At 40.2% G+C, this 24,418-nt stretch overlaps 2 protein-coding genes across 5 annotated transcripts in view; one reads left to right on the plus strand and one right to left on the minus strand.

Moving 5' to 3' along the window:
• The window catches only part of apbb2b (amyloid beta (A4) precursor protein-binding, family B, member 2b), a 56,426-nt gene extending 50,837 nt beyond the window's left edge, over positions 1 to 5,589 (plus strand). For 3 of the 4 annotated variants that reach the window (XM_034688103.1, XM_034688102.1, XM_034688104.1), the window contains one exon: positions 1,614 to 5,589. In XM_034688103.1, coding sequence (XP_034543994.1) covers positions 1,614 to 1,784 — 171 coding nt within the window. In that variant the 3' untranslated portion in view covers positions 1,785 to 5,589. The remainder of the gene's footprint in view (positions 1 to 1,613) is intronic. The other variant, XM_034688105.1, reaches the window with a different exon arrangement.
• Positions 5,590 to 6,305: 716 nt separating this feature from the next.
• Positions 6,306 to 23,474, minus strand: LOC117816293 (putative methyltransferase NSUN7). The gene is made up of 13 exons (XM_034688496.1): positions 23,409 to 23,474; positions 22,321 to 22,464; positions 21,345 to 21,527; positions 18,957 to 19,015; positions 17,269 to 17,405; positions 16,971 to 17,123; positions 16,228 to 16,405; positions 14,710 to 14,923; positions 14,480 to 14,623; positions 14,117 to 14,218; positions 13,905 to 14,022; positions 10,785 to 10,905; positions 6,306 to 7,657 (listed from the first exon to the last, which is right to left on the minus strand). The coding sequence occupies exons 1-13, from the start codon at positions 23,449 to 23,451 to the stop codon at positions 6,746 to 6,748; spliced, it is 2,508 nt and encodes an 835-aa protein (XP_034544387.1). The 5' UTR covers positions 23,452 to 23,474; the 3' UTR covers positions 6,306 to 6,745.
• Between the last annotated feature and the right edge of the window lie 944 nt (positions 23,475 to 24,418).

Raw genomic sequence — 24,418 nt, forward strand, 5'->3', positions numbered from 1 at the left:
GTCAAACTACTGTAGGTGAAAACACCCGTTCAAATCCAGAGAAGCCACCCAAAGTGAAAATGCAGCGTGTGCTCTGCATCAGTCATATCTGACAGAAAGTATTGTTGAAAGTTATCTGGTAAAGATTTTCCGTTAAAGTTAGGTCTTAGGGCATTTTTTTATTTAATTGGACAGCTGGAGAGAGACAGAAAATATAGTAGAGACTAGTAGTGGAAGACGTGCAGCAAAGGGTAGTGGGCAGGAGTCAAACCAGCAACTGCTGCAATGAGGATTGTAGCCTCTGCATATGAGGTTCAAGCTTATGCAGTAAGGCAGCTAGCGCCCTGTGTTTTTTTTTGCCATAGTGTTTTTATTGAAGTTTCTAACCATAAAGATACAGATTTATCATTAATCTTTTTCCACTTTCCCAGCTGTATGGCTGTATCTCAAGATTTAACAAACGGACAAACAAGACAATAACAACTAAACAAACAGTGAAAGAAAAATAATAATAATAATAATAAAAAAAGAGAATGAACAAAGCTTCTCTAAATTAAACAAGGCTATTCAATTTGAAAGAAATCAAGGTCAGTTGGCATATATTAAGACAAAATGAAAGAATCTGCATTTCTACATGGATTTTGGGACTGCAGTGTTGGATTGTTTTTTAACATGATCAATGAAAGGTTTCCACATTTTTTCAAAAACATGTTCTTTGGCTCTGGATTTATGTTATTTTTTCTAATGGGAGGGTTGGCAACATCTGATTTAACCAATGGGCGGTACTGGGTCCGTTAATGCCTTTCCAGTTTTGTGCAATACATTTGACTATGGTCAATAAATTTGCATTCATTTTTAGTGTAACAATGTTTTTTTTGGATATATTGCTAACAGAAACAATTTGGGATCTAGTATGATCTGTTTGGAAATGATCTTCTCAATGATATTTCTAACCTCTTCCCAAAATATTTTTATTTTCCTGCATTCCCACATACAGTGTACTAATGTTCCTTTAGATTCAGTACATTTTATACATATGTCTGGAATGTTCTTATTGTACTTGTTTAATTTTAAGCAGTAAGGCAGCTAGCGCCCTCTGTTACACATTTTTTAAAAAGACACATGGACAGTGACTCAGTGTCCCCTGTGTCGCACAAACACATGTAATAATAATTTTAATTTAATCATTGTACTCTCCGTAATCACAACCCAGGATGCCCTCTGCAGTCCCTCACTCTCCTCTGTCCTCTCTGCTTGGTGTGAGTCATAAGATTAGTGGACTGCAGGCTGGGCTATTGATCACACATCAGAACTTTGGATATATGGACACAAGCACACAAGCACACACACACACACACACACAGAGATGCACACACACATACACCAAAACTGATTCATGGTGACAAGAAACATCAGTCATTACTATTGATCACAGTGAACAGCCTGCACCACTCTCTACCTCTCCCCTCGTACACACAGGCAGACACCTCCACAGTCGTATACTCAGCAGATGTAATTCTCTTTTATTTACTAAGCGTCCTTCTCTCTCTCTCTCTCTCTCTCTCTCTCTCTCTCTCTCTCTCTCTTCCTCTACCTCCCCTCTCCCTCTCTCTTTCTTGCTCCTTCACTTTCAGCTGCGGTACCAGAAGTGTTTGGTGGCTCGACCCCCCTCCCAGAAAGCCTGCGGCTCATCTCCCCCTGGCGACTCTGTGTCCCGTCGGGTCTCCACCAGTGTAAAGAGAGGCGTCCTGTCGCTCATCGACACCCTCAAACAGAAGAGACCTGTCACTGAGTTGCCGCAGTAACCGTGGTTGAACAAACTGACTCCCTGCCACAACCCCTTGTCACCATGGTAACCAGTCATATCTCTGCCAAAACCTGTCACCACCATGGAAACAGCAAAGCCCCAGGGTTTCAGAAACCCCTTTACTGTTCTTTCGCTTCCTTTGGTTACAATTTGAGTTTTACTTTAAGTATTGAGGAGCTCCTGAAACTCGAATCTGCTTCCTTTGAAAACAAGTGGGATGAAGAATGACTGTGATACTACGTCAAGAAGGAAAACCACAGAGAAGCACCTGAACAAGGATTGTGAAGGTGACCGTGTACATAGCAGTAACAGGGGTGAGGACGACAAAGTAAAAACTGAAGATGTAGAAAGTTCTTCTTCTTCAAGCTGGGCACGTGTGACGCCCAAACCGCTGATCTCTTCATGCTCTCATCGTATTTGTGTCTGTGCTGCCAGCATGACCTTACACACCTGGCCACAACCCCATCATTCACCTGGTTGACGTGATAGTCTGTAGAATCGACTGTACAGAAAGATGGACGACATGTTTACAGCTCCTTACTGATCCTGTTGTATAAAACTGAAACCAGAATACTCCCCCTGACAGGCCCTGACATCTAGCACTGGTGATGACGTGTGAAGCCAGCAGCAGTAGGGATCAGCTAGTGGAGCCAAGGTATCATTGTCCTGCCTTTATTGCCACCCAGAAAACACATTTAACTTACAGATGAGACAGTAAAAACTCACTCAGTTGGCACAGCTTGAAAGGTCTTTGTGTTGGTCTGATGTAGGTATTCACTTTTGTGGAAGCTGAATGACTCTTTTGTTAGTGTTGTTCTCTTGCAGTTCTTCAGCTACACTGCTCATCTGGTTCACAGAGCAAAATGTTAAGATGTGTGTTCCAAATATGGAAAAGGCAGGCTTCATTACCTATACTCCAGCCAGTCAATAAAGGGAGCTCCAAATATTCTGGCTTCACTTTTAGGGAGCTGTTGTGTCGTCCAGCTTTCTGTACAGTGTGTAGTCTGTAGTGGCTGCCTTGTCTCCCTTTGTCCCTCTTTCTCATAACCTTCAGTAGACTTTCATGTAACATAAATAGAAGGTGGGAAAAATGAAGCCATCATTTCTGAAATGTAGTATGTAATAGAGAAAAGAAGGAAGCTGCTACAGACTCAATAGATTTGACCGTCGGTCCACACTCTCTCAGTCTAACCTGTCTAACTTATCCTGCATGAACTTTTTCTAAAAAACCTTTAGAGATATCAACAATCCGCTGCTGCTTTCAGAGACTGACGGGATGAGAAATCAAAGCCACGCTGTCTTTTTCTTCTTTTGTTTCTTTTGTTTTTTCAATTGTGCAAGACACAGCCTGGAAGGTCTGAACGAGTGGTGACCTTTCACCAGAATACATCGCTCCTATTCTTGCAGTGTTGTTCTTTCTTTCACCTTGGAAGATAACAGACAATAGCCATAACGGAGGGAAGAGATGCAGTAATGGAAAGAGTTTTGCTCCTACCTGCTATAAAGATTATGTGACTGCTGCTCCACAGACAGGAGACATCAGCATGCTGCTGCTGCTGCTGTTTAGTACACATGCTGGAGGAAATTTGACATTTCATTCCTTTAGATCCCACCTCACCAGAGACTTTATAAGAGGATTGGAAACAGGAAAGGCTCGAGGAATCATGCAATGAAGACGACTGGAGGAATGTGTTTGTGTTTCTGGGTGTGGTGGCGCTGGTTTTGACCACAGCTGGGCTGAACTTTAAGGAGGTGAGAGGTGGAGAGACAGGTTCACCTCCAGCCTCAGTTGTTTTTCCAGAGGAAAGCCAACACAGAGACATGTTGACTCAATCAAACAGGACGATCCTGGGCTGTTATCTGTCTCCAGGGTTCTGTTCACTTGAATGCGCCTTCACCGTGTTTTCATTGCCTACTTCCTTTTTGTATGACTGTTTTCATCAGTGCCACAAGATCACTCGCTTTTGTCTGTTCCTGTTTGTATCACATGAATCTCAATTCAGCACTGCTAGCTTCTATTATCACATATCTAATGAAGTCCTTTAAAATTATCTCTACATTACAGCAGATTACTGCTGAACCTCTCTGGTGAGCCGTTTGCTAGATCCCTCCATCCCAGTTAAAGAACTGTAAGCAGACGTTGCTGCCCTGTCAAGCTGTTAATTGGCTCCAAGTGTTTTATCCTGTGACTGTAGGAAGTCCAGTTATCAGTGTGTGAAAAGTTAAGAGGATTTGGTTTTTTTTTGCTGTCGTTCTAAAACTAACAGAAAGGACATAATGTACCTTGTGGGTTTTTCTGAAACATGGCATGTCAAGCTAACTGGCTACCTTTTTTGATAGCATATCATAGTAAAAGGTAATATTAACAGCACTGTCCTTTTACAGGTTTTGGGAAAGTTTGAGCACAACATCCCCAGCCAAGCATTATGATCTTCACATTGGCTGCCTAAAAAGCCAAAAGACACCAACTCTTTCAAATATCAACAATAATCACCAACACTTGAAGAGGCCAACTTATTGATGGTGCATGTGAAGTCTTAGTCTGCCAAAATGATAGCAAGACTAGCTGTGCAAGATGCTGCCTTTGTATAAGAAGAGTCAGCCAGAAACTGTCACTTTCTGTAGCGAACATTAGCTGAAACAGCTAGCTAGCAAGCTAATAATACCTGCTTGACTGAGAGTCTGCTTTGTTTACTTCTGCATGAGATTAAAAAAAACTACTTGAATAGCTACAAATTTCAAGCTGTAAATCTGCTGCTGTTTGTAAAATACCCTAGTGCTGTGTGAGAAGGTTGAAGGTGAGAATCTGACAGGTGCAGCAACAGTTGCCAAAGTGGGCGGAGCTTAGCAAACTGAAACATGGATATGTTTTTACAATTTTCCGGATAAATGTCTCAATGTCCGTTGTTTGATCGCCACAGGTAGCCAGAAAGGTTTCAGGAAGTATAAGTGTTATTGAGATTTAGATGAGGAACAGAAGCCACATCACCTTCTTTTGTCACAATGAAATGTGAATGAAAACAACATTTGTGTGTACATATTATCCATATTAATGTAACATTTGGCATTAATCATCGTTATAAGCTATGTTGTTTTTTTCCCATTTTGAATGTCTGTAGTTTTCCATTATTTTCTTGTAAGAAATGCCTTTTTTTAAAAACACACCAAATGGCCAAAGTGTAAAATAGTGATATACATTGTTGTAGATATGAAAAATGCAAGAGCAAATAATGAAAAGAGAAGTGATTGGAAAATTCTCACAGTTGTCAATTTAGTTGATGCTGAATCTAACTGAGCAATTATCTATGCATTCTTTTGATCTCCAGAGATGAAAGTCGTGAAAGTCCTTGCATGCCCATGGATGGTTGAAAGATCGACTGTATGTACTGAACAGAAATATTTTTTATTTTATTTATTCTATTTTATAAAGGTATATACTGATTTTATTAGTTGGGGCGAGTAAAGTCTCTGGACTTGGTGTCATTGTCTCAGCCTCTGGTTAACTCACGATGCTACAACACGCTCCGCTTCGCAGAAACAGTCAGAAAAAGGAACTATATCTTCACCCTGTACAGTGCACTAAGAGCTCAGAGTCCACTGCTGGTTCAGGAGGGATGAGGAAGAAGAAGATGATGATGATGTAACAGCAGTGGACTCCCAGCATATCTGTCAATCTAACACTCTTAAACGAAACACACACACACATTTCCCACAGGTGGATGTGTTGGCTTCCGTTTGCTGCTCACTGATTTGTACACTTTATCAATGTAACCAGTTGTGAGAATAAACAGCATTATAATGTATCTGGCTTTTATGTATATGTGTGTGTGGGTGCGCCCATGTGTGTGCGCATCGAGGCTGAATCTAGTTTTTATTTTTTTATTTTTTTATTTTTTTATTTTTTATTCCCTATGACCATGAGCTCTCAGACTGCCCAGAATTTGTTTTGAAGCAGTATTCAGATGTCTAAAAAAAAGAAAGTGTGTTTTTCAACTAAAGAGGCAAAATATAATATAAAAAAACCCTAAAATAACTTAATTTCTGAAATTTACAGTACTGAATTTTATCTATATATATATATTTTTTTTACATAAAATATAACATAATATAACAAAAAATCCCTATCACAGGCCTCCAAAGATACAAATCATTCAATTCAAGTTCAATGCTCTGGTTTACTGGTCTACTGTAATAAAACTAGTAGGAAAATATATTTGTTAAAAGCCATGCCTAGATGAAGCTAATATATATTGTTCTTTGGGCTAAAGGAAGAAGAAACTATTCCTCCAAACATATCACAATAATGCATCTATCAGTGAATGGATAAACATTTTTATTCGCTGTTGGTGGCTCGAAGGTCAAAGATTGTAATTCTTACAAATCTGACCTTCTGTTAAAATCTGAAATGGAAAAGCCCCAAGCCCTCTTCTTAAAAAAAAAAATACAAATGTCATCATCCTTTTATTTTTTCAGCCTGCCATCATAATATTACCCTAATTTTAACATACAGTCCCTATGAAGTAAATATGTGATGGTGGTTTAAAGGCATGACTTCCTATGTTAACTTAATTACCAAAAAAAAAGAGTATGACTGGTCATCAAACATTTTTCAGATGTGTATGTGCACGTGTGCAAAGTGTATACTGAGGTAATCTTCTGGGTTGTGGGGCCTGATTTAAATATACAAGTTAAATATTGTAATTCAAGTTCAAACATTTTTATTTTCACTCAGATTTAATTCAGTCGTTTTGAAAAGCTGCCATTTTAGGACATAAAAACAGTGAAAATACAGAGCAAACTAAAGCTGTTCATATTGGTAAAACATTCCTCAGTGTAATTAAAAATTAATGCTTTAAAATAAGGTACTCGGAGGTCTGCTCCTCTGTGATCTTATCACTGCAGTGGTAAAGCATGCTCATAATTTAATTTACCCCATCAGTGAGTCTGATCCCCACATGTCTATAACCCAGGCAGAGAGATGCAAGAGGAGGATGCAGATATTTGGGTGAGTTCAGAGTGGGAGGCCCGAGATGGGCGCTGAGAGGGGGAACTAACACTCTTGCCGCTCAGAGAGCTGGAAGATTGGAAGGAGATGGGCGGCAAGACAAAATCTGAAAGCTTTGATATAACCTGTGTAACCTTCTCTGTTTTCAGTGTTTCTGTCTTTCCTCTCATCTTTCCCAGACTGTCTGGTTTAGCTGCATCCTTTATTGTTCTTTCCGCTTTAACTGTCTCTGTGATTTTCCTCTGCACCTGCTTGGACGCCGCAGGTGGAGCAGGACGAACAGGATTGGCAGGGGTAGGGGTGCTAAACACAGTCAGCTGTGGTTTAACTGCTGGAGCATCGATCAGCTTGTGAGCAAGAGCTGTGATGGGAGACAAATGTTTGGGAGGTTTTGCGGAGGATATTAATGTCAGTGTGAGACGAGGTATTCTCCTTGGTTTAGTTTTTGTGAGACGCCGCTTTGTTTCTCTCTTTTTCGGTTTCTTCTTGTGACTTTGAGAGGGATTTTTTGAGCCAGCTGTAGTCCTGCTGTTTTGCTTTGATTGCTGTTTGGCCTTTCTCTTATGCCCTTTTAGCCCTCTCTTCTTCTTCCCTCCCTTAACCTCCTTTTCCTCGTTACATTCACCTCTCTGCTCTTCCTCTTCTGAATATGCGACTTGATCTTTTCCACTCTCAAGCTCCCCTCCTGTCTGCCTTCCCTGGCTCTGGGGTGAAGGAGGTCTGCTGTCTGCTGAAGCTACACGATTCTTCTTGCTTTTCCCCTTTTTACCAGTTTTTGATTGTTCAGGAATTATTCCACCCAGGAGGCCCTTTGCTGCTGCCCTTGCCAGCACGTCCTGGACTGTTTCTACTTTAGTGGGATCTGCCTGAAAGAAAAAAAAAAGCAAGGACAGTTTGAGATTTGATGTGAAGATACAACACATTAAAAACAACAGGCCTCCAGGGTATCATCGCACCAAGGAGATCTATGCAACAACCGGAAAAATGTGCCACTAGCCATAAAGGGAACTGCAGAGAAAAATAGAGTATGAGGAGAGAAGAAGAGTTTTCAGGGGGCTTGGTGCCTTTTCATCCAATGTGAGGAATATTTTGAAAAGGCACAAACCACTTTTACCAGATTTCCAATTGCATTGTCAGCATGCTATTGTTACGCTATTGAACTAAATGCAACAAAGGCTGAGGGGATTTGCCTGTATTTGGGCATTAAAAGTACTGGACATTGATATCTTGAACTAATGACAGTGCAAGATAATCATCAGGGAATAATCATCAGGGGAACCTGAGTCATTACAAATTGTTCTGAGGGTAACTTGGATATGTGGGCCAACATTTTAAGGAAACTGATCCATTAAGACCATTATGTAAAATAAAAAATTGTCTACCTCATGGAGGTGTAAATGGATCACCCAAATACGAGGGTTCATCCTGCGGGGATCATGCATATTTGTCCAAAATTTTTACGTTAAACATCTGATAGCAGTTCAAGAAACTGTAGGCCAGCCATTGTAATGGACAAACTAACCTTCAATGGACTACCACTGCCATCCTTTTAGTCATGCAGCTTGTGTAGCTACTTTATAGGCTTGTTAATAAGTTAATGTATGCATGAACAACCTCAATATTTCCATCTGGATGGAAGCAGTGGACTGAAAAACAGAGCTTGTGTCATACAAAGCTACGCTTGCATGGTTAATAAATACTTACATTTTTCACAAGGATGTCTTTATAAAATGGAACACACTTACATATTTAACTCCCTTCAGGTGCATGAACACTCAAAGACGATAAAGTGGAATACTCAGTACACTAAATGTTCTTTAATGTTTCTTAATCTGGGCAGAGTAGCATACAGACCACTTGCTGATGTGTTTTAACAAAGAGTCTCCCTCAGCATTGCAGACAATGAGTGGACCCAAGCGATATGTAGCCAGCAGGTTCTTTAACACCAGAACAACCACCCAAATCTTAATAGAGTAAAAATCCTTTTTAATCTCCAGTACGTATTTTTCTTCTTTGTCCTCCCTCTCTATCTGAATGTTCACACTTTATATAATCTGTTCTCCTATTAAAGTTAAATGATGTTCAGTGCATAGCTCAAAAAACTGCATGCATCTTTTATTCACTCTCAAAGTTTAATCTTCCTTTATACTGTTTTTCACGTTCTCAACTATGTGCTATCAGTCATTTTAAGCTCCCACACTTTAATTATGCAGCCACAGAAGAGAGTTTGTAATAAAATAGAGTTGATTGCTGTATACTAGGGAGAGAAGCATGAGCCATGCAGTGGATAAAAGGTTTTGTGAGCATGTTAATACCACTAACAGCATTTTGGGAGGGGCTTGTAGCTCCCATTATCCATACAAAACTGATGCAATGGTGCACTTTTGGAAAACCACAGCACTCTTCAATACCACTTCTCTCTCAATGACCAAAATGAAGAAGGGGGTGGACTAATATCATGGTTGTCAACAACTATGTCTGATGAGAAACTAATCAGACTTGTACTTTGACAGGAATAGTTTTTTTCAGGTGTAGAGCTGCTGCTAATGCTAGAGAGGTGCTTTCCATTGTGTTTTCTTTGTAAAATTTCAGTGAGTGGAAGCAAATATTAAGCATACAGACAAACTGAAAACAGGTTTAATGGGTGGAGGAAGTGCTGTGAGATAGCTTTTATAACATAGCAACAGTAGCTGTGTCATCCAGGGAACTGTCAGCAAAAATAAAAATGCAGCCGGTGGACACAGGCCCTAACATTCTGATATTTGCAATGATATTTTGCTTACACTATTAGCACTGCAGAGCTGCTACCATGGTTCTTAGTCTTATTTACTTGAGCCATTTGTGAGGATGAAAACATATAGCAGCAAAAGTTTGGGTAAGTGATAAAATGGGTGAGACCACACTATTTTCAACAGAATCAAGAACAAGTGCAGTCTTTCAGATGTGCTCTCCACTTGACAGACAACAGATTTTTGAAACATCGCTTGCATCATAAAGATGTCTGTTTTTTTGAGTCTCTGTTATTTTCCAAGAGTTTCCCTATTGCCCCATCTCTTCTCTCTGTCTTCCTCTGCTTTCACTCTGTCACCTTATGATGCCATGTGTCTATCTAAGATCGCTTCAATCGTCCTCCAGCACAGTTTTGACGGGTGTGGAGTCCACAAATATGTCAGTGTAGCTAAATCTACAGCCACAGCCCTGATGTGACTTAAATCACTGCAATAGTGAAAGCTGATCTAATTAGACTTGATGATCGTTAGATTTTAATTAATGTGAATGCCCGTGAGTGTGTATGTGTGTGTGTGTGTGTGTGTGTGTGTGTGTGTATATTGAAATAAACACATTTAGCCACAGTCCCCTCCCTGCACCATTTTTGAGCTGCAGGGAATCAAGGAGCAGCTTCTCATTTCCTTATGATGTATTTTTCTTCTTTTTATGAGTGGAGCAAGGGAGAAAGAGGAGGGGGCAGATAGAGCAAGGAGGTGATGCAATAAGACTGAAGGGAAGGAGGAAAAGATAGAGAGAATTATCCATTCATCTTGGCTGTAAAATACAGAAATATTTCACGAGTCGAGACGTATTTCATCCAAAACATGCCTGTTTTTTATGGAGTTTTGGAATAGTGCTGCAGTGTTTCAGAGTGATAGTCTAAGTGTGTGTGTGTGTGTGTGTGTGTGTGTGTGTGTGTGTGTGTGTGTGTGTGTGTGTGTGTGTGTGTGTGTGTGTGTGTGTGTGTGTTTGTGTGCATGGTGCAGACAAGCAGTGCCAACTGACCTCCCTGCAGACAGACAGTTAAAAAGTGCAGCCTCAGCACAACTGGAAGGTCTCGCCGCAGAGCAATCACACACAAACACAAACACACACACGAACATACACACACATACCATTCAATCTCTGTTACTCCTCAATCTCCAAACACAACACTGCCCTCCAAATGTCCCTCACTTTTTTCCCTTTCAGTCTCCTCATACATTTTCATCCTCTTTCTCTCACCTGTCTGGACAGCCGAGCGATGAAGCAGCCATTTGTGAACTGAGATGATTCAAGCCTGAAGAACTTGGTGTCTGTTGCATCTACTGATTTCAACTCATCAGGGAAAATTGGACCGTTCACCCTTCGAGAGAAGACACAGCAGCAGATGGAAGAGTTGTGAAACGGTACACAAATTCATCATTGTCACATTAATTCAGAGAAGTCACGGTAAACAAAGGAAATGTAACACACAAGAATTGTCACTTTCAGGTAAGACACCATAAATAACTTTGACAACCAATTAAAGGGAACGTTATTTTATGCTGTTGTTTGTGGTGCCTTTAATATATTTCAATCAGGTTTTTATCTAGCAGGCAGGAGAACTTTTTAGACTAATTCACTGATGCGTAGTTGTTCAAAAATTAGACAAACAAATAATTTTTACTCAGTAAAGATAGAGCATTTATCTCTCATTTATAACAATATTTTAATATGCAGCAGTACAATGTAACTAATAGTCAAATTTAATGGTGTAAATCAGGGGTGTGTTCATGCTTTCTTGACAACTTAGATTTTATAATCCTGATTAGAAATGTTATTTTAAAATAGTGATACAACAGAGCGGCAACACTCAAATCTCACACAATAGTCTATTGCAGTTCAGCTCTGCCTTAAAAAACAGTCAAATAGCCGATGATAGTTAAGGAATTGTTATGTTTCACCTAGGGAGGCCAATCAAATTTCCGGGGGGGGGGGGGCATGTCACTCCTTTCTGCCCCTCTGGACACACCCTTGGTTTAAATGCAAAACTACTGTTATTGTAAGTGATTTGGGGAGTTGGTCACACATTGTTCAGCTCAAAGCCTGAGGACATGCATGTTTATGGGTCCTTCACAGCCAGCTGTCCCTGCTGGTCGCTGTTAATTGAACATCTGCTGTGAATGCCCACAACCATGGAGAAGTTAGTAAACGTTCATTTACAATTCTCTGTGGACTAAACAGTGACTAAATTCTATTTAAGCATGAATATGATGACCTTCATTCCCATTAAAATTGAATAGGAAGCTTGGAAAGAGTGTTCATTTGCACTCGCATTATAAGCAGGGTGACTATTCGACTGCAGCTGGATAAAAAAACAAGAAAGAATTTGAAAATTGCACTCTTCTACATATTTTTGGATTAAAAAAGAAACACAGCCAAATAACAACATATAGATCTTATAGGCTTAAAATGTTCTAAAATAATTCAAAATGATTTGTTACAAAGTCAAAAGTTAAATTAAAGTTTCAACAAAACAGAAGGTAAATTAAAGGAACTTGCATCCTGTCCCAACACAGCCCAAGTTGATTTAAAGTCCAGCCCTTGACATCTATACACTCAGTGTAGAGATATAAGAGATGCCCTGTCATAGAAAAAGCAGACACAGACATTACTCTCTCTCTCTCTCTCTCTCTCTCTCTCTCTCTCTCTCTCTCTCTCTCTCCCTCTCCCTCTCTCTCTCTCTCTCTCTCTCTCTCTCTCTCTCTCTCTCTCTCACAGTCTCTCTCTCTCTCAGTCTCTCTCTCCCTTTCTCTCTCTTACAGTCTCTCCAGCAGTCTGTGAAACTCACAGATGAACCTCAGTGCTCACTATAAACAATTCTGCAGTCAGAAACATATTCAGATGTTGAATGAGCAGCTGTTGAGCAGACTTATTTGTTTATGAGACAGTAAACTGAGCTCACATACTCTCTGCTAATCTTTAATTGTCAATTTAGCCATATTATACTTCTGTGTGAAGACTTATTTAAGCAGCATGCATTATGAGACCTTGGCAAATTGCCAAAATACGGTACCCATTCTTAATACAGTGTATATGTGATAAGTGCTGCACTGAGTTTTCAAGCTATGCTAGGGGCGTTTCTTTTTACCTTCAACTTACATCAGTTTGTCAGTTTGTGGTTTATCATGTAAAAACATATGGCCCCTAGAGGATAGACCTCACTAAGCCTTTGGGACCCTCTACATTTTCCCTTGCACCATAAGAATGCTGCCTTATTTGGGTTTTGGTCAAATAACTCAAGAACGAATGGATGCAATGCCATGAAATTGGGGATCTGATCTCAGTGACATCACACATTAGTTTCTAAACAGGTGTTATGAAGCTCGGCGACGCTGTATTTGAAATGCTGACTCAACCGAACTTGGTGGAGCTGAGGCCATGACTGTGCCACCTGGAAAGCAGCGTCAACTACAAATACGCCTAATTATGTGCCTTACTATAATCAAAACAGATGAGTCATAGAAACATTCAACTTTCACATACAGTCGTCAGGAAAAAAATAAATGAGACCAAAATCAATTTTGTTCCTGGATGTCAACAAGAGCCAGCCCTGTCAGTGATACTTGGTAATAGCAAAATGTGAACACAGTAAATAACAATACCTCCTTAAAATAAGCATGTTAAAAGTGTTACTGTGGAGGGGTTATGATGTCTCTCTCGGTTCCTTCAATTCTTCCTGGTGCTCGCTGGCAGCATAAAATCCCCTGTGGCCAAAATAGCCTTTTCCCCAGCCAAAGCTTTATAGGCTACTATTATTACAGAAAAGTCTGTAAAACTATCAAAAGAACACCTTGAACTGTTCACAAGGTAAATGATGCCTCCTCTTTCCATGGAAAACTATACATATATCTTGAAACTGTTCTTGGGGCCAAAAAGTGATTTCAAAATCTATCAAAGGAATATGAAGCCTATGAGCGAGCAGGAACTTGTAAGCTTGGCCTACAGGAGACACTCTACTTGGAGGCATGCATAGGCTGATTATGGGTACCATTAGCTCACAGGATCTCAGTAGTGGAGAAAGGCCAATGAATAAACTTGCAGATTAATGACCAGTTTATATAAAAAAATCCACTCTATAAAAGGCCCTCAGGTTCTTGATTTGATTTATCTGCGCCTATCTTTCTTGAAAACATGACTGCTTTGTATGTATGGCCTGTAACAGAAATGGATCAGGACTGATTTGAGTTTCCGATGTTCTGTTGTTTTGAACCTGTGGACAAGTAATGAAAATTCTGATTGCCAAATTAAAAGCTTAACAAGGAGAAATGATACCTTCTCATTCTTTGTGTAGGTATTATTTTTCATCCTTTTATTGCTTACCTGAAAGGTAGCAGTTTGGAGGGAGTGTGTGTTTTCTCCAACACTCTCTTCACCAGCTGTTCATTTTCCTCTGGATACACTGAGCGTGTGCAGTAGACAACTGTCTGAACCTTTGGGACTGACAGAAAGAGAAAAGGAGAGAATTCAAGGTACAGAGAAAAGTTCTCTATCGAGTTCTTAATGTGTTGTCTATGATTTCTAAATGTACTTACAGGAGAGAGCGTGTGCCAGCAGCCGTGCCTGCTGTGTGGCCATGGCGTGTTTTTTGTTCTGAGACACAGAACTACGACACAAGTCTGGCAATAGATCCCAGTCTGTAAACAGAATGAAACTGTTATTATCTGAGGTAATGAAAAGACAATGCCTTTTTATTGTACCATGAATATAGCTGTTGTATTTTATTTTCTGTAAATTGATTTTTGAATTCCCTCTTCTCTCTCATAACTATCCAATTCTCTCCCAGTTTGCTCTGTCCCCCTTTTTAATGACCATTTTATCCTTGTTTTTGAAAGTGAAAGCTGAAGGGTGATTTCCCCTCTTTCATGTTCTTTACCTTCCTCCCTGTTGTGACGTACCTCCATGTTCACTGTGCATGGTGGGCACGGGGTCATTGAGGGCGGAGGACGAGCACTGAGGCAGCACTATGATGACCTTTAAACGCTGGATGCGGGCGTCCCACTCATCTAGATTACAGAACACTTCTGACAGGACTTTGACATCTGCACGAGCCATAGATTCACAACAAAGAAGTTTTGTAATTGTCCAGTAGGTGTGTGTGAACAAAAATCTTTGAATGTATTCTCACTTTTTATGTCCATTTGGGTGAGCAGCCCTTGTGTCTCCTCTATGTGTGAAGGTGTGTGATCAGCACCACACACCAACACCCGTCCGGAGCGGGCAGCGGCCACGACTGCAATGTGAGCTACTGTCACAGCAGAGAAAGACCCCACTACCAGCACGTCACTGTTTTCAAATAACAGGGGGCGTAATGTGCTTACAGCCACACACACACTCCTGTCCTGCAAAGAGATTACACATGCTGGTGAACCAGAGGAAGTTTGGGACAATTTCAAGGTGAATCCATACATTTCATGAGCTACTTGCTACTGTAGGACAACAATTAGTGGTAGCATTCAACAACTTTCTAGCTAATGTTACAGTTTGAAAAAGTTATGAGAGTAGGAAGGGCATCAATTTTTGGCGAACAGTATTGTTAGCAAATTAGACAACAGTTAATGTGAGCGATCCACCACTTCCTACCTGAATATTGTTACATGACAAGTAAGCCATGGCCTGAATTCCTACCTTACAGCCATGCTAGTAAACTAACGGCTGTATTTCTTCAAAATTGACTGTTTAATAATAATAATAATAATAATAATAATAATAATAATAATAATAATAATACATTTTATTTTTAGGCGCCTTTCTGGACACCCAAGGTTACCTTACAACATAGCAATAATAAAAGCAACACTCAACAGGAAATAAATACATACATTAGAATGAAGATACAAAACTAGAAAAATGATGGGGAGGGGAAGTCATTCCAGTCCCAAGAGACGGATTAGAGTGAGTAATGCTTGATGGAAGATGAGTTTTTTGGCAGGATTTGAAGGTGGTGGGAGAGGTGGAATTTTGTACGTCCAGGGGGAGAGAGTTCAAGAGGCGGGGGGCTGAGCGGCTGAAGGCTCTCGACCCCATGGTGGGAAGAGGAGGACCTGAGACCATGGGTGGGTATTTTTGTATGTAGGAGGTCAATAGGGTACTGAGGAGCTAAGTTGTTGATGGCCTTGTAGGTGAGGAACAGAATCTTGCAGTGATGCAGTATTTATTGGGAAGCCAGTGGAGTTGTTGCAGGACAGATATGATGTGGCTGGTGGAAAGGGTTCTGGTGATGATGCCGGCAGGGGAGTTTTGAACCAGTTGAAGTTTATGGATGGATTTGTCAGGTTAACCAAAAAGAAGGAAGTTGCAGTAATCTAGGCAGGAGGTGACCAGGGTGTGAACCAGAATAGATGTACTGTTGGGGGAGAGAGATGGACGCAGGGGAGAGATGTTACGGAGATGGAAGTATGCTGACCAGCTGACATTAGTGATTTGGGACTGGAATGTCAGTGTGCTGTTGAGGATGACACCCAGACTCTTAACATGGGGGGAGAGGGAGACGGAGGAGTTTTCGATGAGGATGGAGAGGTTGTTTGTTTTTGAGAGTAGTGTTTCTCAGTAGTTGGAAATCATCTACTATCAAATATGTTGCCTTAACTTGACATACCTTGTCGCCCAATCACACACTTCCATCAAAACACAAAATGATACTTGCCTGTGTGTTAAGTGCATGTGTAACTGTGCTGTGCAGGAGCAGAGCATGAAGCTGCGGAGAGAAAACCAGTGTGTCAGGACAGAGAGGGTCTCTGCAAAACGCTGACTCCTCGAGTTCAGACAAGTTTTTTACTTCACGCAATCCAGCGTTTTTCAAGGCTTCACACACCTCCTCGACACTACAAAAAAGAGAGGGCATGAAATTACTCAGTGGCTACATTTTTTATTCAAAGCAGAAATATATCGAAGGCAGTGTTCTCACAAACATGCAGTGAATAGCATTTACAGACAAAACTTGGGACTCAAATGCATCAGTGGCCAAAACAAAGACTGACTGCTGAACTGAGCAGAGAACAGAGCTGCAGTGTTTAGCTTTACATCACCAACCACAGAAGCACTTCTTACCCTCAAGCTGTGAAAATTCTGAAGCCTCGTGTCTCAGATACGCTCCAATGAACTTCACTCACCATTAATCCCAAACAGTATCTCCAAGCCCAAATAGAAGCATTCAATTTACACTCACAGCCTCTCTGTTAAAGTTGAACACTTTTTTCACTCTGGCATCATGTGCTCTCTGGTGTTTGACTCACACCAGCTGGTTTACACACAGTAGGCTATGTGTAAGGAGCCACTGGATGCAGAAACATATTTTCTGCTCCCTATCTTGCCATTATGTGCCTTTGGATTTAAATGAAAAAGCTATTGCATGTCCCTCTCTTTGAGTGAACGCATGTGTGAGCGTACCTGGTTTTTAAAGTGTTGACCCATGCGTAAAGTGGCAAACGTTTGGCTCTGTGCTGTTTGGTTCTCACAGGATCCGACAAAAAACAGGAGACGCTCTGCAGGCTTTGTTTCACTCTACAGCGAGCCAGGGATGCAGCCAGCTTTGTCTTACACCTGTACGAAAAAAACACACATCACACAACAGCCACCATTGTGTCAATTCTTATCTGATTTGATACAGGTAAAAACATATCAAAGTTGCATGAGAAATAAGACTTGTAATACCTGACATTAACATTTAATGCTAACCCACACAAACCTCAGCAGACTGCTCTCCATGTCCCTGACTTCATGCAGAGGCTCCTCCCTTTCTTTAGTCAATCGTTCATGCAACGAAAACCTCCTGTCTTGGAAGTCACACAGCATCACCATTGCCAATGGTAACAAGTCCCTGGACTGCAAAGTACAACAAATTTCATTAGTCGTTACATTTTTGCATTGGTTATTCTTATCATGATCTCTTCTGTATCATCACATACACCTTTTTGTAAAAGACACTGTGACTTGTCAAAGTAAACAAACACAGATAAATCACCTTTTAAAGCACAGTTACGGATGGATATTGAAAGCCAGTCATTTTTTAAGTCAGAGGGCAGTTCTCTTCCTACTTTTAATGCATGTGGGCTGCAGAAACAAGCCATAAACACAAACCACATTAGGTAGACACCTCCAAATTTTTTTTTAAAGTGAAGCATTCGACCCCAATCCGCTATACTTTTGGTTAAATTAAGATTTCTTTAATCTATTAGCAGTATTTTCTCCATGTATTTCTTTAGAGTTACACCATAATAGTAGTAAATATTGCTTCCCTTACTTAGGCTAACTAACTTTCAGGCAGCAAACGCAGCATCTGAAAGAGTGCTGAAAGCTGGAGCATTATATCATAATAAAAAATTCTCTCCAGAATCATTAATCTCACCATTAAGTTAAAATGGCAAACTTCCAAGCAGTGGCCAATGTACGCATCTAACATTTACAGAGCAATACTGTAGTTTATATGGAGTTTTGTTTCTGTATTTTTGGCTGTTTTCATATCCACTCTCCTTTTAGTTTTGTTTGGGTCTCCACCACCTCCCGGTGGAAGTATTTGCACCTTGAGCAGCTAAATTATCTACCTTGTCTGTCTTCTGTTTGTCACAGAGGATTTTTCAATGACTGTATTTGAAAACCTTCCCCAGTGGGCTTTTCAATCGAGCATCATCTTTCACATTTCTATAAAGTGAAGTCATGTGATCCCTATTTTATTTAAACAGTATTGATTATTACTGCGTTACGGAAACTAAAAGTGCAATTCCCTGTCTTCCCTTTGTGTCTATGTTCACGCCATCCCTTCCCTCTACTCCTTTCCTCAGGGTGGGTGTATGTTCATGTGTGTGTGGGAGGTAGAATGTGTGTGTGTTGCAGTAAAGAGGTGTGCTGAATTACAAAAAGCCATGTGGCCGCTTTTTATAGTCATACTGTCAGACACCCTCTATTTCTCCCATCCCTCAATAAAGTCATCCTTTAAACACACACACACACACACACACACACACACACACACACACACACACACACACACACACACACACACACACACACACATTCACATACATAGGTGTGTGTCTTTGTCCATGTATGTGTCACTGCACAGTGTTTTATGGCCCCATTTACAGTCTCCCAGTGTGAGAGAGTGCGTCTGTCTTTCTGCTGTATGCATCATTTGCCACCTATAACCAGCCAGACTACGCACAGATCTGAATACAAATGGCCTTTAACTGCCTCCCCTGCTCCCTCTCCTCCATTTCTCCATATTCTGATGGAGCACATATGGACAGAGGGAGCACGGATACTTTATTTCAAGACAGATAACTTCCAGACAGTTTAACAGTCAGTGAGTAACTGCTGAAGTGTTTTTAATCAGTTTTTCGGTTTGTGACTGCTTATATCAAATTTGTTGGGACTCACAATATGCTGGGAAGTGTTGAAGCAGCTGTCAGTGATGATGTCCTCCAATAAATCTTGATCTGCAAGAAGAACAATGTTTTTAATGGACACAAAACAAAACATCAGCTACTATCACACAGGAGACACTACATTTAAGGTTCAGTTCACTTACATCAGACACAAATTCTGATTAGTAGTTGACTGAGAACTTTTCCAAATGAGTATTTTAGCATTTCTTTGCTGCCAAAACCACAAACAAAATTGCATTCATCTTAACTCAACTGGTAAGGAGAAAACCCAAGAGAAGAATAGCTTATCATTTCTGTAGACTAAACTAAGTCTTTGTATTTCAAAGTTTAATCCAAAAAGGCAACTAGACTTGGATGAATAAGCCTATGTAAGTCAAAACCCAGAGAAACTGTGACTTCTAGCTTCTTCCACCAATAATTTTAGAGCTAACATTGAAGTTTAAACAATTTCCTTTCTTTGAAAAATAAGTTGCCAAATAATAAAAAGACTATGCCCAGAAGAGACTTTCATCCTGTGTACAGATATTTTGGCTAAATAAAAACAGAACTTGACATTTGTAGGCATTGGGGAAGAAAGAATCAACAATATTGATCATCTCATAAAGTTATTTTGGTGAACAGTTTAGCCAGCAGCTCCCTATTTTAACACTGAAGCAACATTATCATTGCTTCAAAGTCATGTTGCTTGTCATGAGTATAGTTTAAACTCTCTCACTGTTTTTTTAACTATTTTTTATTACTAGCCCCTGAGAATCACTTGTGGGTTTTTAGCTGCTAAATAATTCAGAACAGTGAATTTGTGGGTTTCCACACCAAACCAATGAATGTAAAAGAATTCAAATAGTAAAGAAAAACCACCTGGAGGAACATTTCCCAACTAATTACATAAATTTGCAACAAGCCTTGTCCCCCCCCCCCCAAAAAGGACAAGGCCTAAAAATAATACTGAATGGCTGTGATCTTCAGGCCCTCTGAAGGCACTGCATTAAAACAGATATGTCTCTGGGCTCAAAATCAAACCTAAAAACCATTTTCTGTGAACACAGTTTGTTGCTGCATCCACAAATCTAGATTGAAATTGTACCATGCAAAGAGGATACATATATAAAAAAAGATCCAGAAAGTGGGAAATGTCCTGTTGTCCAACAAATCAAACTTTAACACTCTTTTTGGAGTCATGAATGCTGGCTCGTCATCAACATACTGTACAGTTGAAAAGCTAGCATCTGTGACAACATGGAGATGCATTAGTGCCCATGGCATGATGAGCTTACACGTGTACTATTTTCAATTAAAAATAGGCTTTAAATTTTTGCAAACCATTGAATTCTTTTTTCCTCTGCAATTTACAAATAATCGTAACTCTAATGGGATTGGGGTTGTTGAAACATGAAACCAATGTACAAAACAAAAAGTATTAGTAAACAAAGCCACAAGTTCATGAATATGTTTTTGTAGCTTAGAAACAGTCCAGCTCCAGTCAAGTTGTAGAACTAGTTGTGTTGTCAGAGCCAAATCACAAAAATAATAATCTGTTGTAGATTAACAATTTTAAAACAATTTTAAAAGCAATATTTCACTGAGATCCATGCTGCTTTTTGGAATACAAGCATGGCTGTATTATCTTAGGCACTCACCCTGAGGCACCAATCAATGATATTCAGTACAACGGCACTTGCTTGTGTGAGTAATATCTATATTTTATCAGGGTAGCTTTAAACATAAAACTCAATGAAAAAATTACTGGAGAGTGCAATCTCTAAACCTGGCCAAGTCAAATCCAAACGATCTGCATGGCTGGACAGCAGCCATCCCTGACATGTTCGATTCTGTGTATCATTTTTTGTGTGTGCTTCCCGCATAAGTGCATACATTGTGTGTGCGAAGGAATGTGTGTGTGTGTGTGTGTGTGTGTGTGTGTGTGTGTGTGTGTGTGTGTGTGTGTGTGTGTGTGTGTGTGTGTGTCCATTGCATGCACCCTCTTATCACCTCCCTTACAGACATCTGCTGCCCCTCCAGCTGAAGTAATTTGCAGTCCCATGGGGAAATGAAATGTACGACTATATATACACTACTTAATCTACAGTTTTCAGTCGAGGCTGCTATTCAAAAGTGAATATTGGAGTTGACACATGCTGCAGCTCCACTCCTGTTCATTATAGAGATAAGGCCTCCTTATAGGAGGTGTGTGAGGTCTGCAGAGGTAGCTGAAGTATACTAGATCAAATTAATTTCTCTCTGACTTTATATTCAACCATCAGTCTGTCTTTTCAAAGCAAGGTGTGGGCTTCTACTTCTACTTCTAAAAACTAAATTCAGTTTACAGATGCAATATTTCCAAGCAGCTGTAAACAGTATACGTTTCTTCAGGGAGTCATACATTTGAGTGTGTTGAAGGCGAGCTGGAAGGCCTGTCTCTGTGTGGTTTTGTCTCCGATCTCTGGCAGTGGTGTGCCAGTCTTCTTTTCATAATGCAGGAGTTGCTGTTTGACTGTTTTCTCAGTTCGCAGCCGCTGGAAAATGGCTGCTGCCTGCATGTAGACTTGGTCTGATGGGGCGGAGACTACAGGAAGAGAGAGGAGGTTTTTGAAAAGTTGAAAGAACAAGGAATATAAAAATGGATGGATGCATCAGTGATGTGTTTAAGTTAGATATGATCTCATACTGATACCCACTCAAATGCCATGACCTGAGTGTTAATTGATACCAAATAGACTTCCAATTCTACTGCAAAAAGTATTACATAAAACACTGGTGATTGATTACATTTTGTTAGCTTTGACTAGCATTTCATTCTCTGCTGGCACCACACTGTTATGCAGAAGTGTCAGAAGATCAGTTATTTGAAGCTAGTTTGATCTGAGGGCCGATTTGTCATCGTATCAGGTTGGTTCAATGACCAACCCAATGCCTTTCGGCAGTGTCACAGGTTATTACTGACACAAGTATTGTATCAAAGCTACTCCACACACAGTATGAAGTTATACTTTCAGCAGTAGCATACATTAAAATACTTGTCATTGAACTAATACATTTTATCTTATACTTATACATATTTTGAACGGCTGCTTCATGTTGTTTTTTAGGTCCATTAGCTCAGCTTTAAGTGACTGTAACCTGAGACCACACAGGTATAGCATCAGGTGTTTGTGAGCCCTGTCTATCTTACTGTGAATAAAAGCTGCTGTCCAGACTTCTACTGCAGCAAGTGTCATCGTTTACCTTCGATCATTGTACGGCACATTTGTATAAAGAAGACTACACTCTACAAGAAAATAAAGTTAATACTTTGAATATGATCAAATTTTCTCAGCATATGAGAACATTTATTAAAAAGGGGGAGAAATGCAACTTACCATGTGTAGATAAAGATGAAGGAAGACAAGAAAAAGGAAGCAGAAATTTGAGGGGTTCCCTGTTGTTCTGTTGGTCGTCAACTTGATTTGAAATGGAGATCTCCTCTGTCACTGCGTTCGTATTTACATCCTCACTGGAGTCGGCTGCAAGAGAAGGGGACACAGTGTTTGCTCATGTTACACACACGCTCACATACACAGACAAAATATCCAGACATCATCTTACCTTTGTCTGCCATGCTCACAGCAACAAAACCAAACTGCTATGGTGCAGCACTTTGTCAGCAGTTCTCAGTCTACTCGTCAAATCTTATGTCTTTTATATCTTTCTTTGACTCCTGCTTGCTTCAGTTTAACTAACCTGGCAGCCTTAAACAGACACGCATCTCTTTGCTTGAAGAGTTTCATCTGAGATGTGCAAATGTAAATAAGACATGTGCTGTTAGTCATGGCCGACATGTGATACAGCTTCCTTTTACTGTGAATGTGAGACTGCGGAGGGTAATTGGGCTCCTCCTGGTACAATTAGGTGACCGGTCAGATACATTGGCATGAATAAATAATGGGCAGCGGTCTGACCCCGGACAAAGGTCCACCTCTCACTGACCTGCCCCACTCATTTCTGTGCAGATGCTTCACACACACATACACACACAATTATAAAGTAACAGTGAACACCCCTCACAAGGATGTGAGCGTTTGAATGACATCACTTTACTTGACAATAAGAATTGGTCCATAAGGATTAACATGCAAAAGTGCAGGGACCAGTAACCTCTAATTAAACTAGATTAATAGAGAGAAACACTGACAGGGTGTAATCGGCTTTTACAGCACTCATCAATCTTTAAGCACAAAGTTAGAATTGACAAGAAATGTGCAACGTGACCAATAAGACCATGTTAGAGCAAATGGAATAAATTAATGAATATCAAACAGCAGTGATTTAATGAGTGTGAAGCAGTTTCCTCTGCTCCACAGGAGAAAGTCCACTTTGGAGGAGCAGGACCGAGAGAAAAGACTACAGCAGCTTAGTGTAATCTGCATAGAAGATGACGGGCTGTTTAAAATTGTATGGCAGGTCTTACCTTTGTCATTCAGAATCATCCTTGTGGGAGCAGCACAGCTCATCTTCTTAAAGAAATGCAACCTGAGCAACGATTAACCACAAATGTCCTGCTCTGAAAGCCTTTTTCTGCTCTGCATTAGGTATCATTAGTGTCCATGCGAGTTAGAGCACATCATACACTCATCACCTCTTAGTTGTTCGTGAGTTTGAAATACCATGGCAACAATATGATAATGAAGGAGGACTTTACGTCTCTGTGACAGGTATACAATGAGTACATTACATACCTGTGTAAGTGTTTAGCATTTAGAACTCATCATGATATAGTTTCAGTAACCACATTTTTGTAAGAAATGTTCCTTTAATAAACCTTTTTTTTGTTGATGCTGCAACATGTTTCGAATCCACCTATAAGACAAAATACAGAAAGGATCAAAGTGATCAATGGGGTAAAGAAAAACTACTCCACAGTGTTTGTATATATTTCAAGATATGCAAAGAGGCGCGTGACGCAGCCAGAACACAGAGCCAGGTACAAACAACTGGTTCCACTGTAAACTTTTTTCACACTACCACTGCCAGAGTGACAGCAGGTAGGTTTTAGACAGGTAGTTCAGATTGAGACTGCCCCCTTCTGGTCACTGGGATCCCTCACACCTCAGGCAGTGGTTAAGATGCAACTTAAAACTTTTAGGGAAAAACTCACTTTGTAAATTGTCACATGTTCATGACAGTTTAAACTGAATGAGTTTATATTTATTTATTTTTTTTATGAAATGTTTCAGGACCTCGCCTGGCTAAGTAATGGCTTAGTGTACAGTTCAGAATATAACTTTCCCTTCGCAGTCGAGGACAGTCAAGGGCAAACACAACAAAATTTCAGATAACATGACGACATTACAGAAAACACAACAACATTTAACAAAACTTAACAACATGTTGCCTAACCTCAACACCATGCACAGGGCTTCTTCTGGAAGTCTTTACATTCAACAATTTGGATATTGTACTTCATAGCACTGTTCAAAC

Source organism: Notolabrus celidotus, chromosome 7, assembly GCF_009762535.1.
Source record: "Notolabrus celidotus isolate fNotCel1 chromosome 7, fNotCel1.pri, whole genome shotgun sequence".
Lineage (NCBI taxonomy): Eukaryota > Metazoa > Chordata > Actinopteri > Labriformes > Labridae > Notolabrus > Notolabrus celidotus.

Excerpts from the sequence above, each read along its gene's own strand:
- LOC117816293 (XM_034688496.1), bottom strand. The coding sequence starts at position 23,451 with ATGAGCTGTGCTGCTCCCACAAGGATGATTCTGAATGACAAAG. Across the intron at positions 17,406-18,956 it reads TCAACACTTCCCAGCATATT|TCCAGGGACTTGTTACCATT; the intron begins GTGAGTCCCAAC and ends TGTACTTTGCAG. Across the intron at positions 7,658-10,784 it reads TCGCTCGGCTGTCCAGACAG|GCAGATCCCACTAAAGTAGA; the intron begins GTGAGAGAAAGA and ends TTTTTCTTTCAG.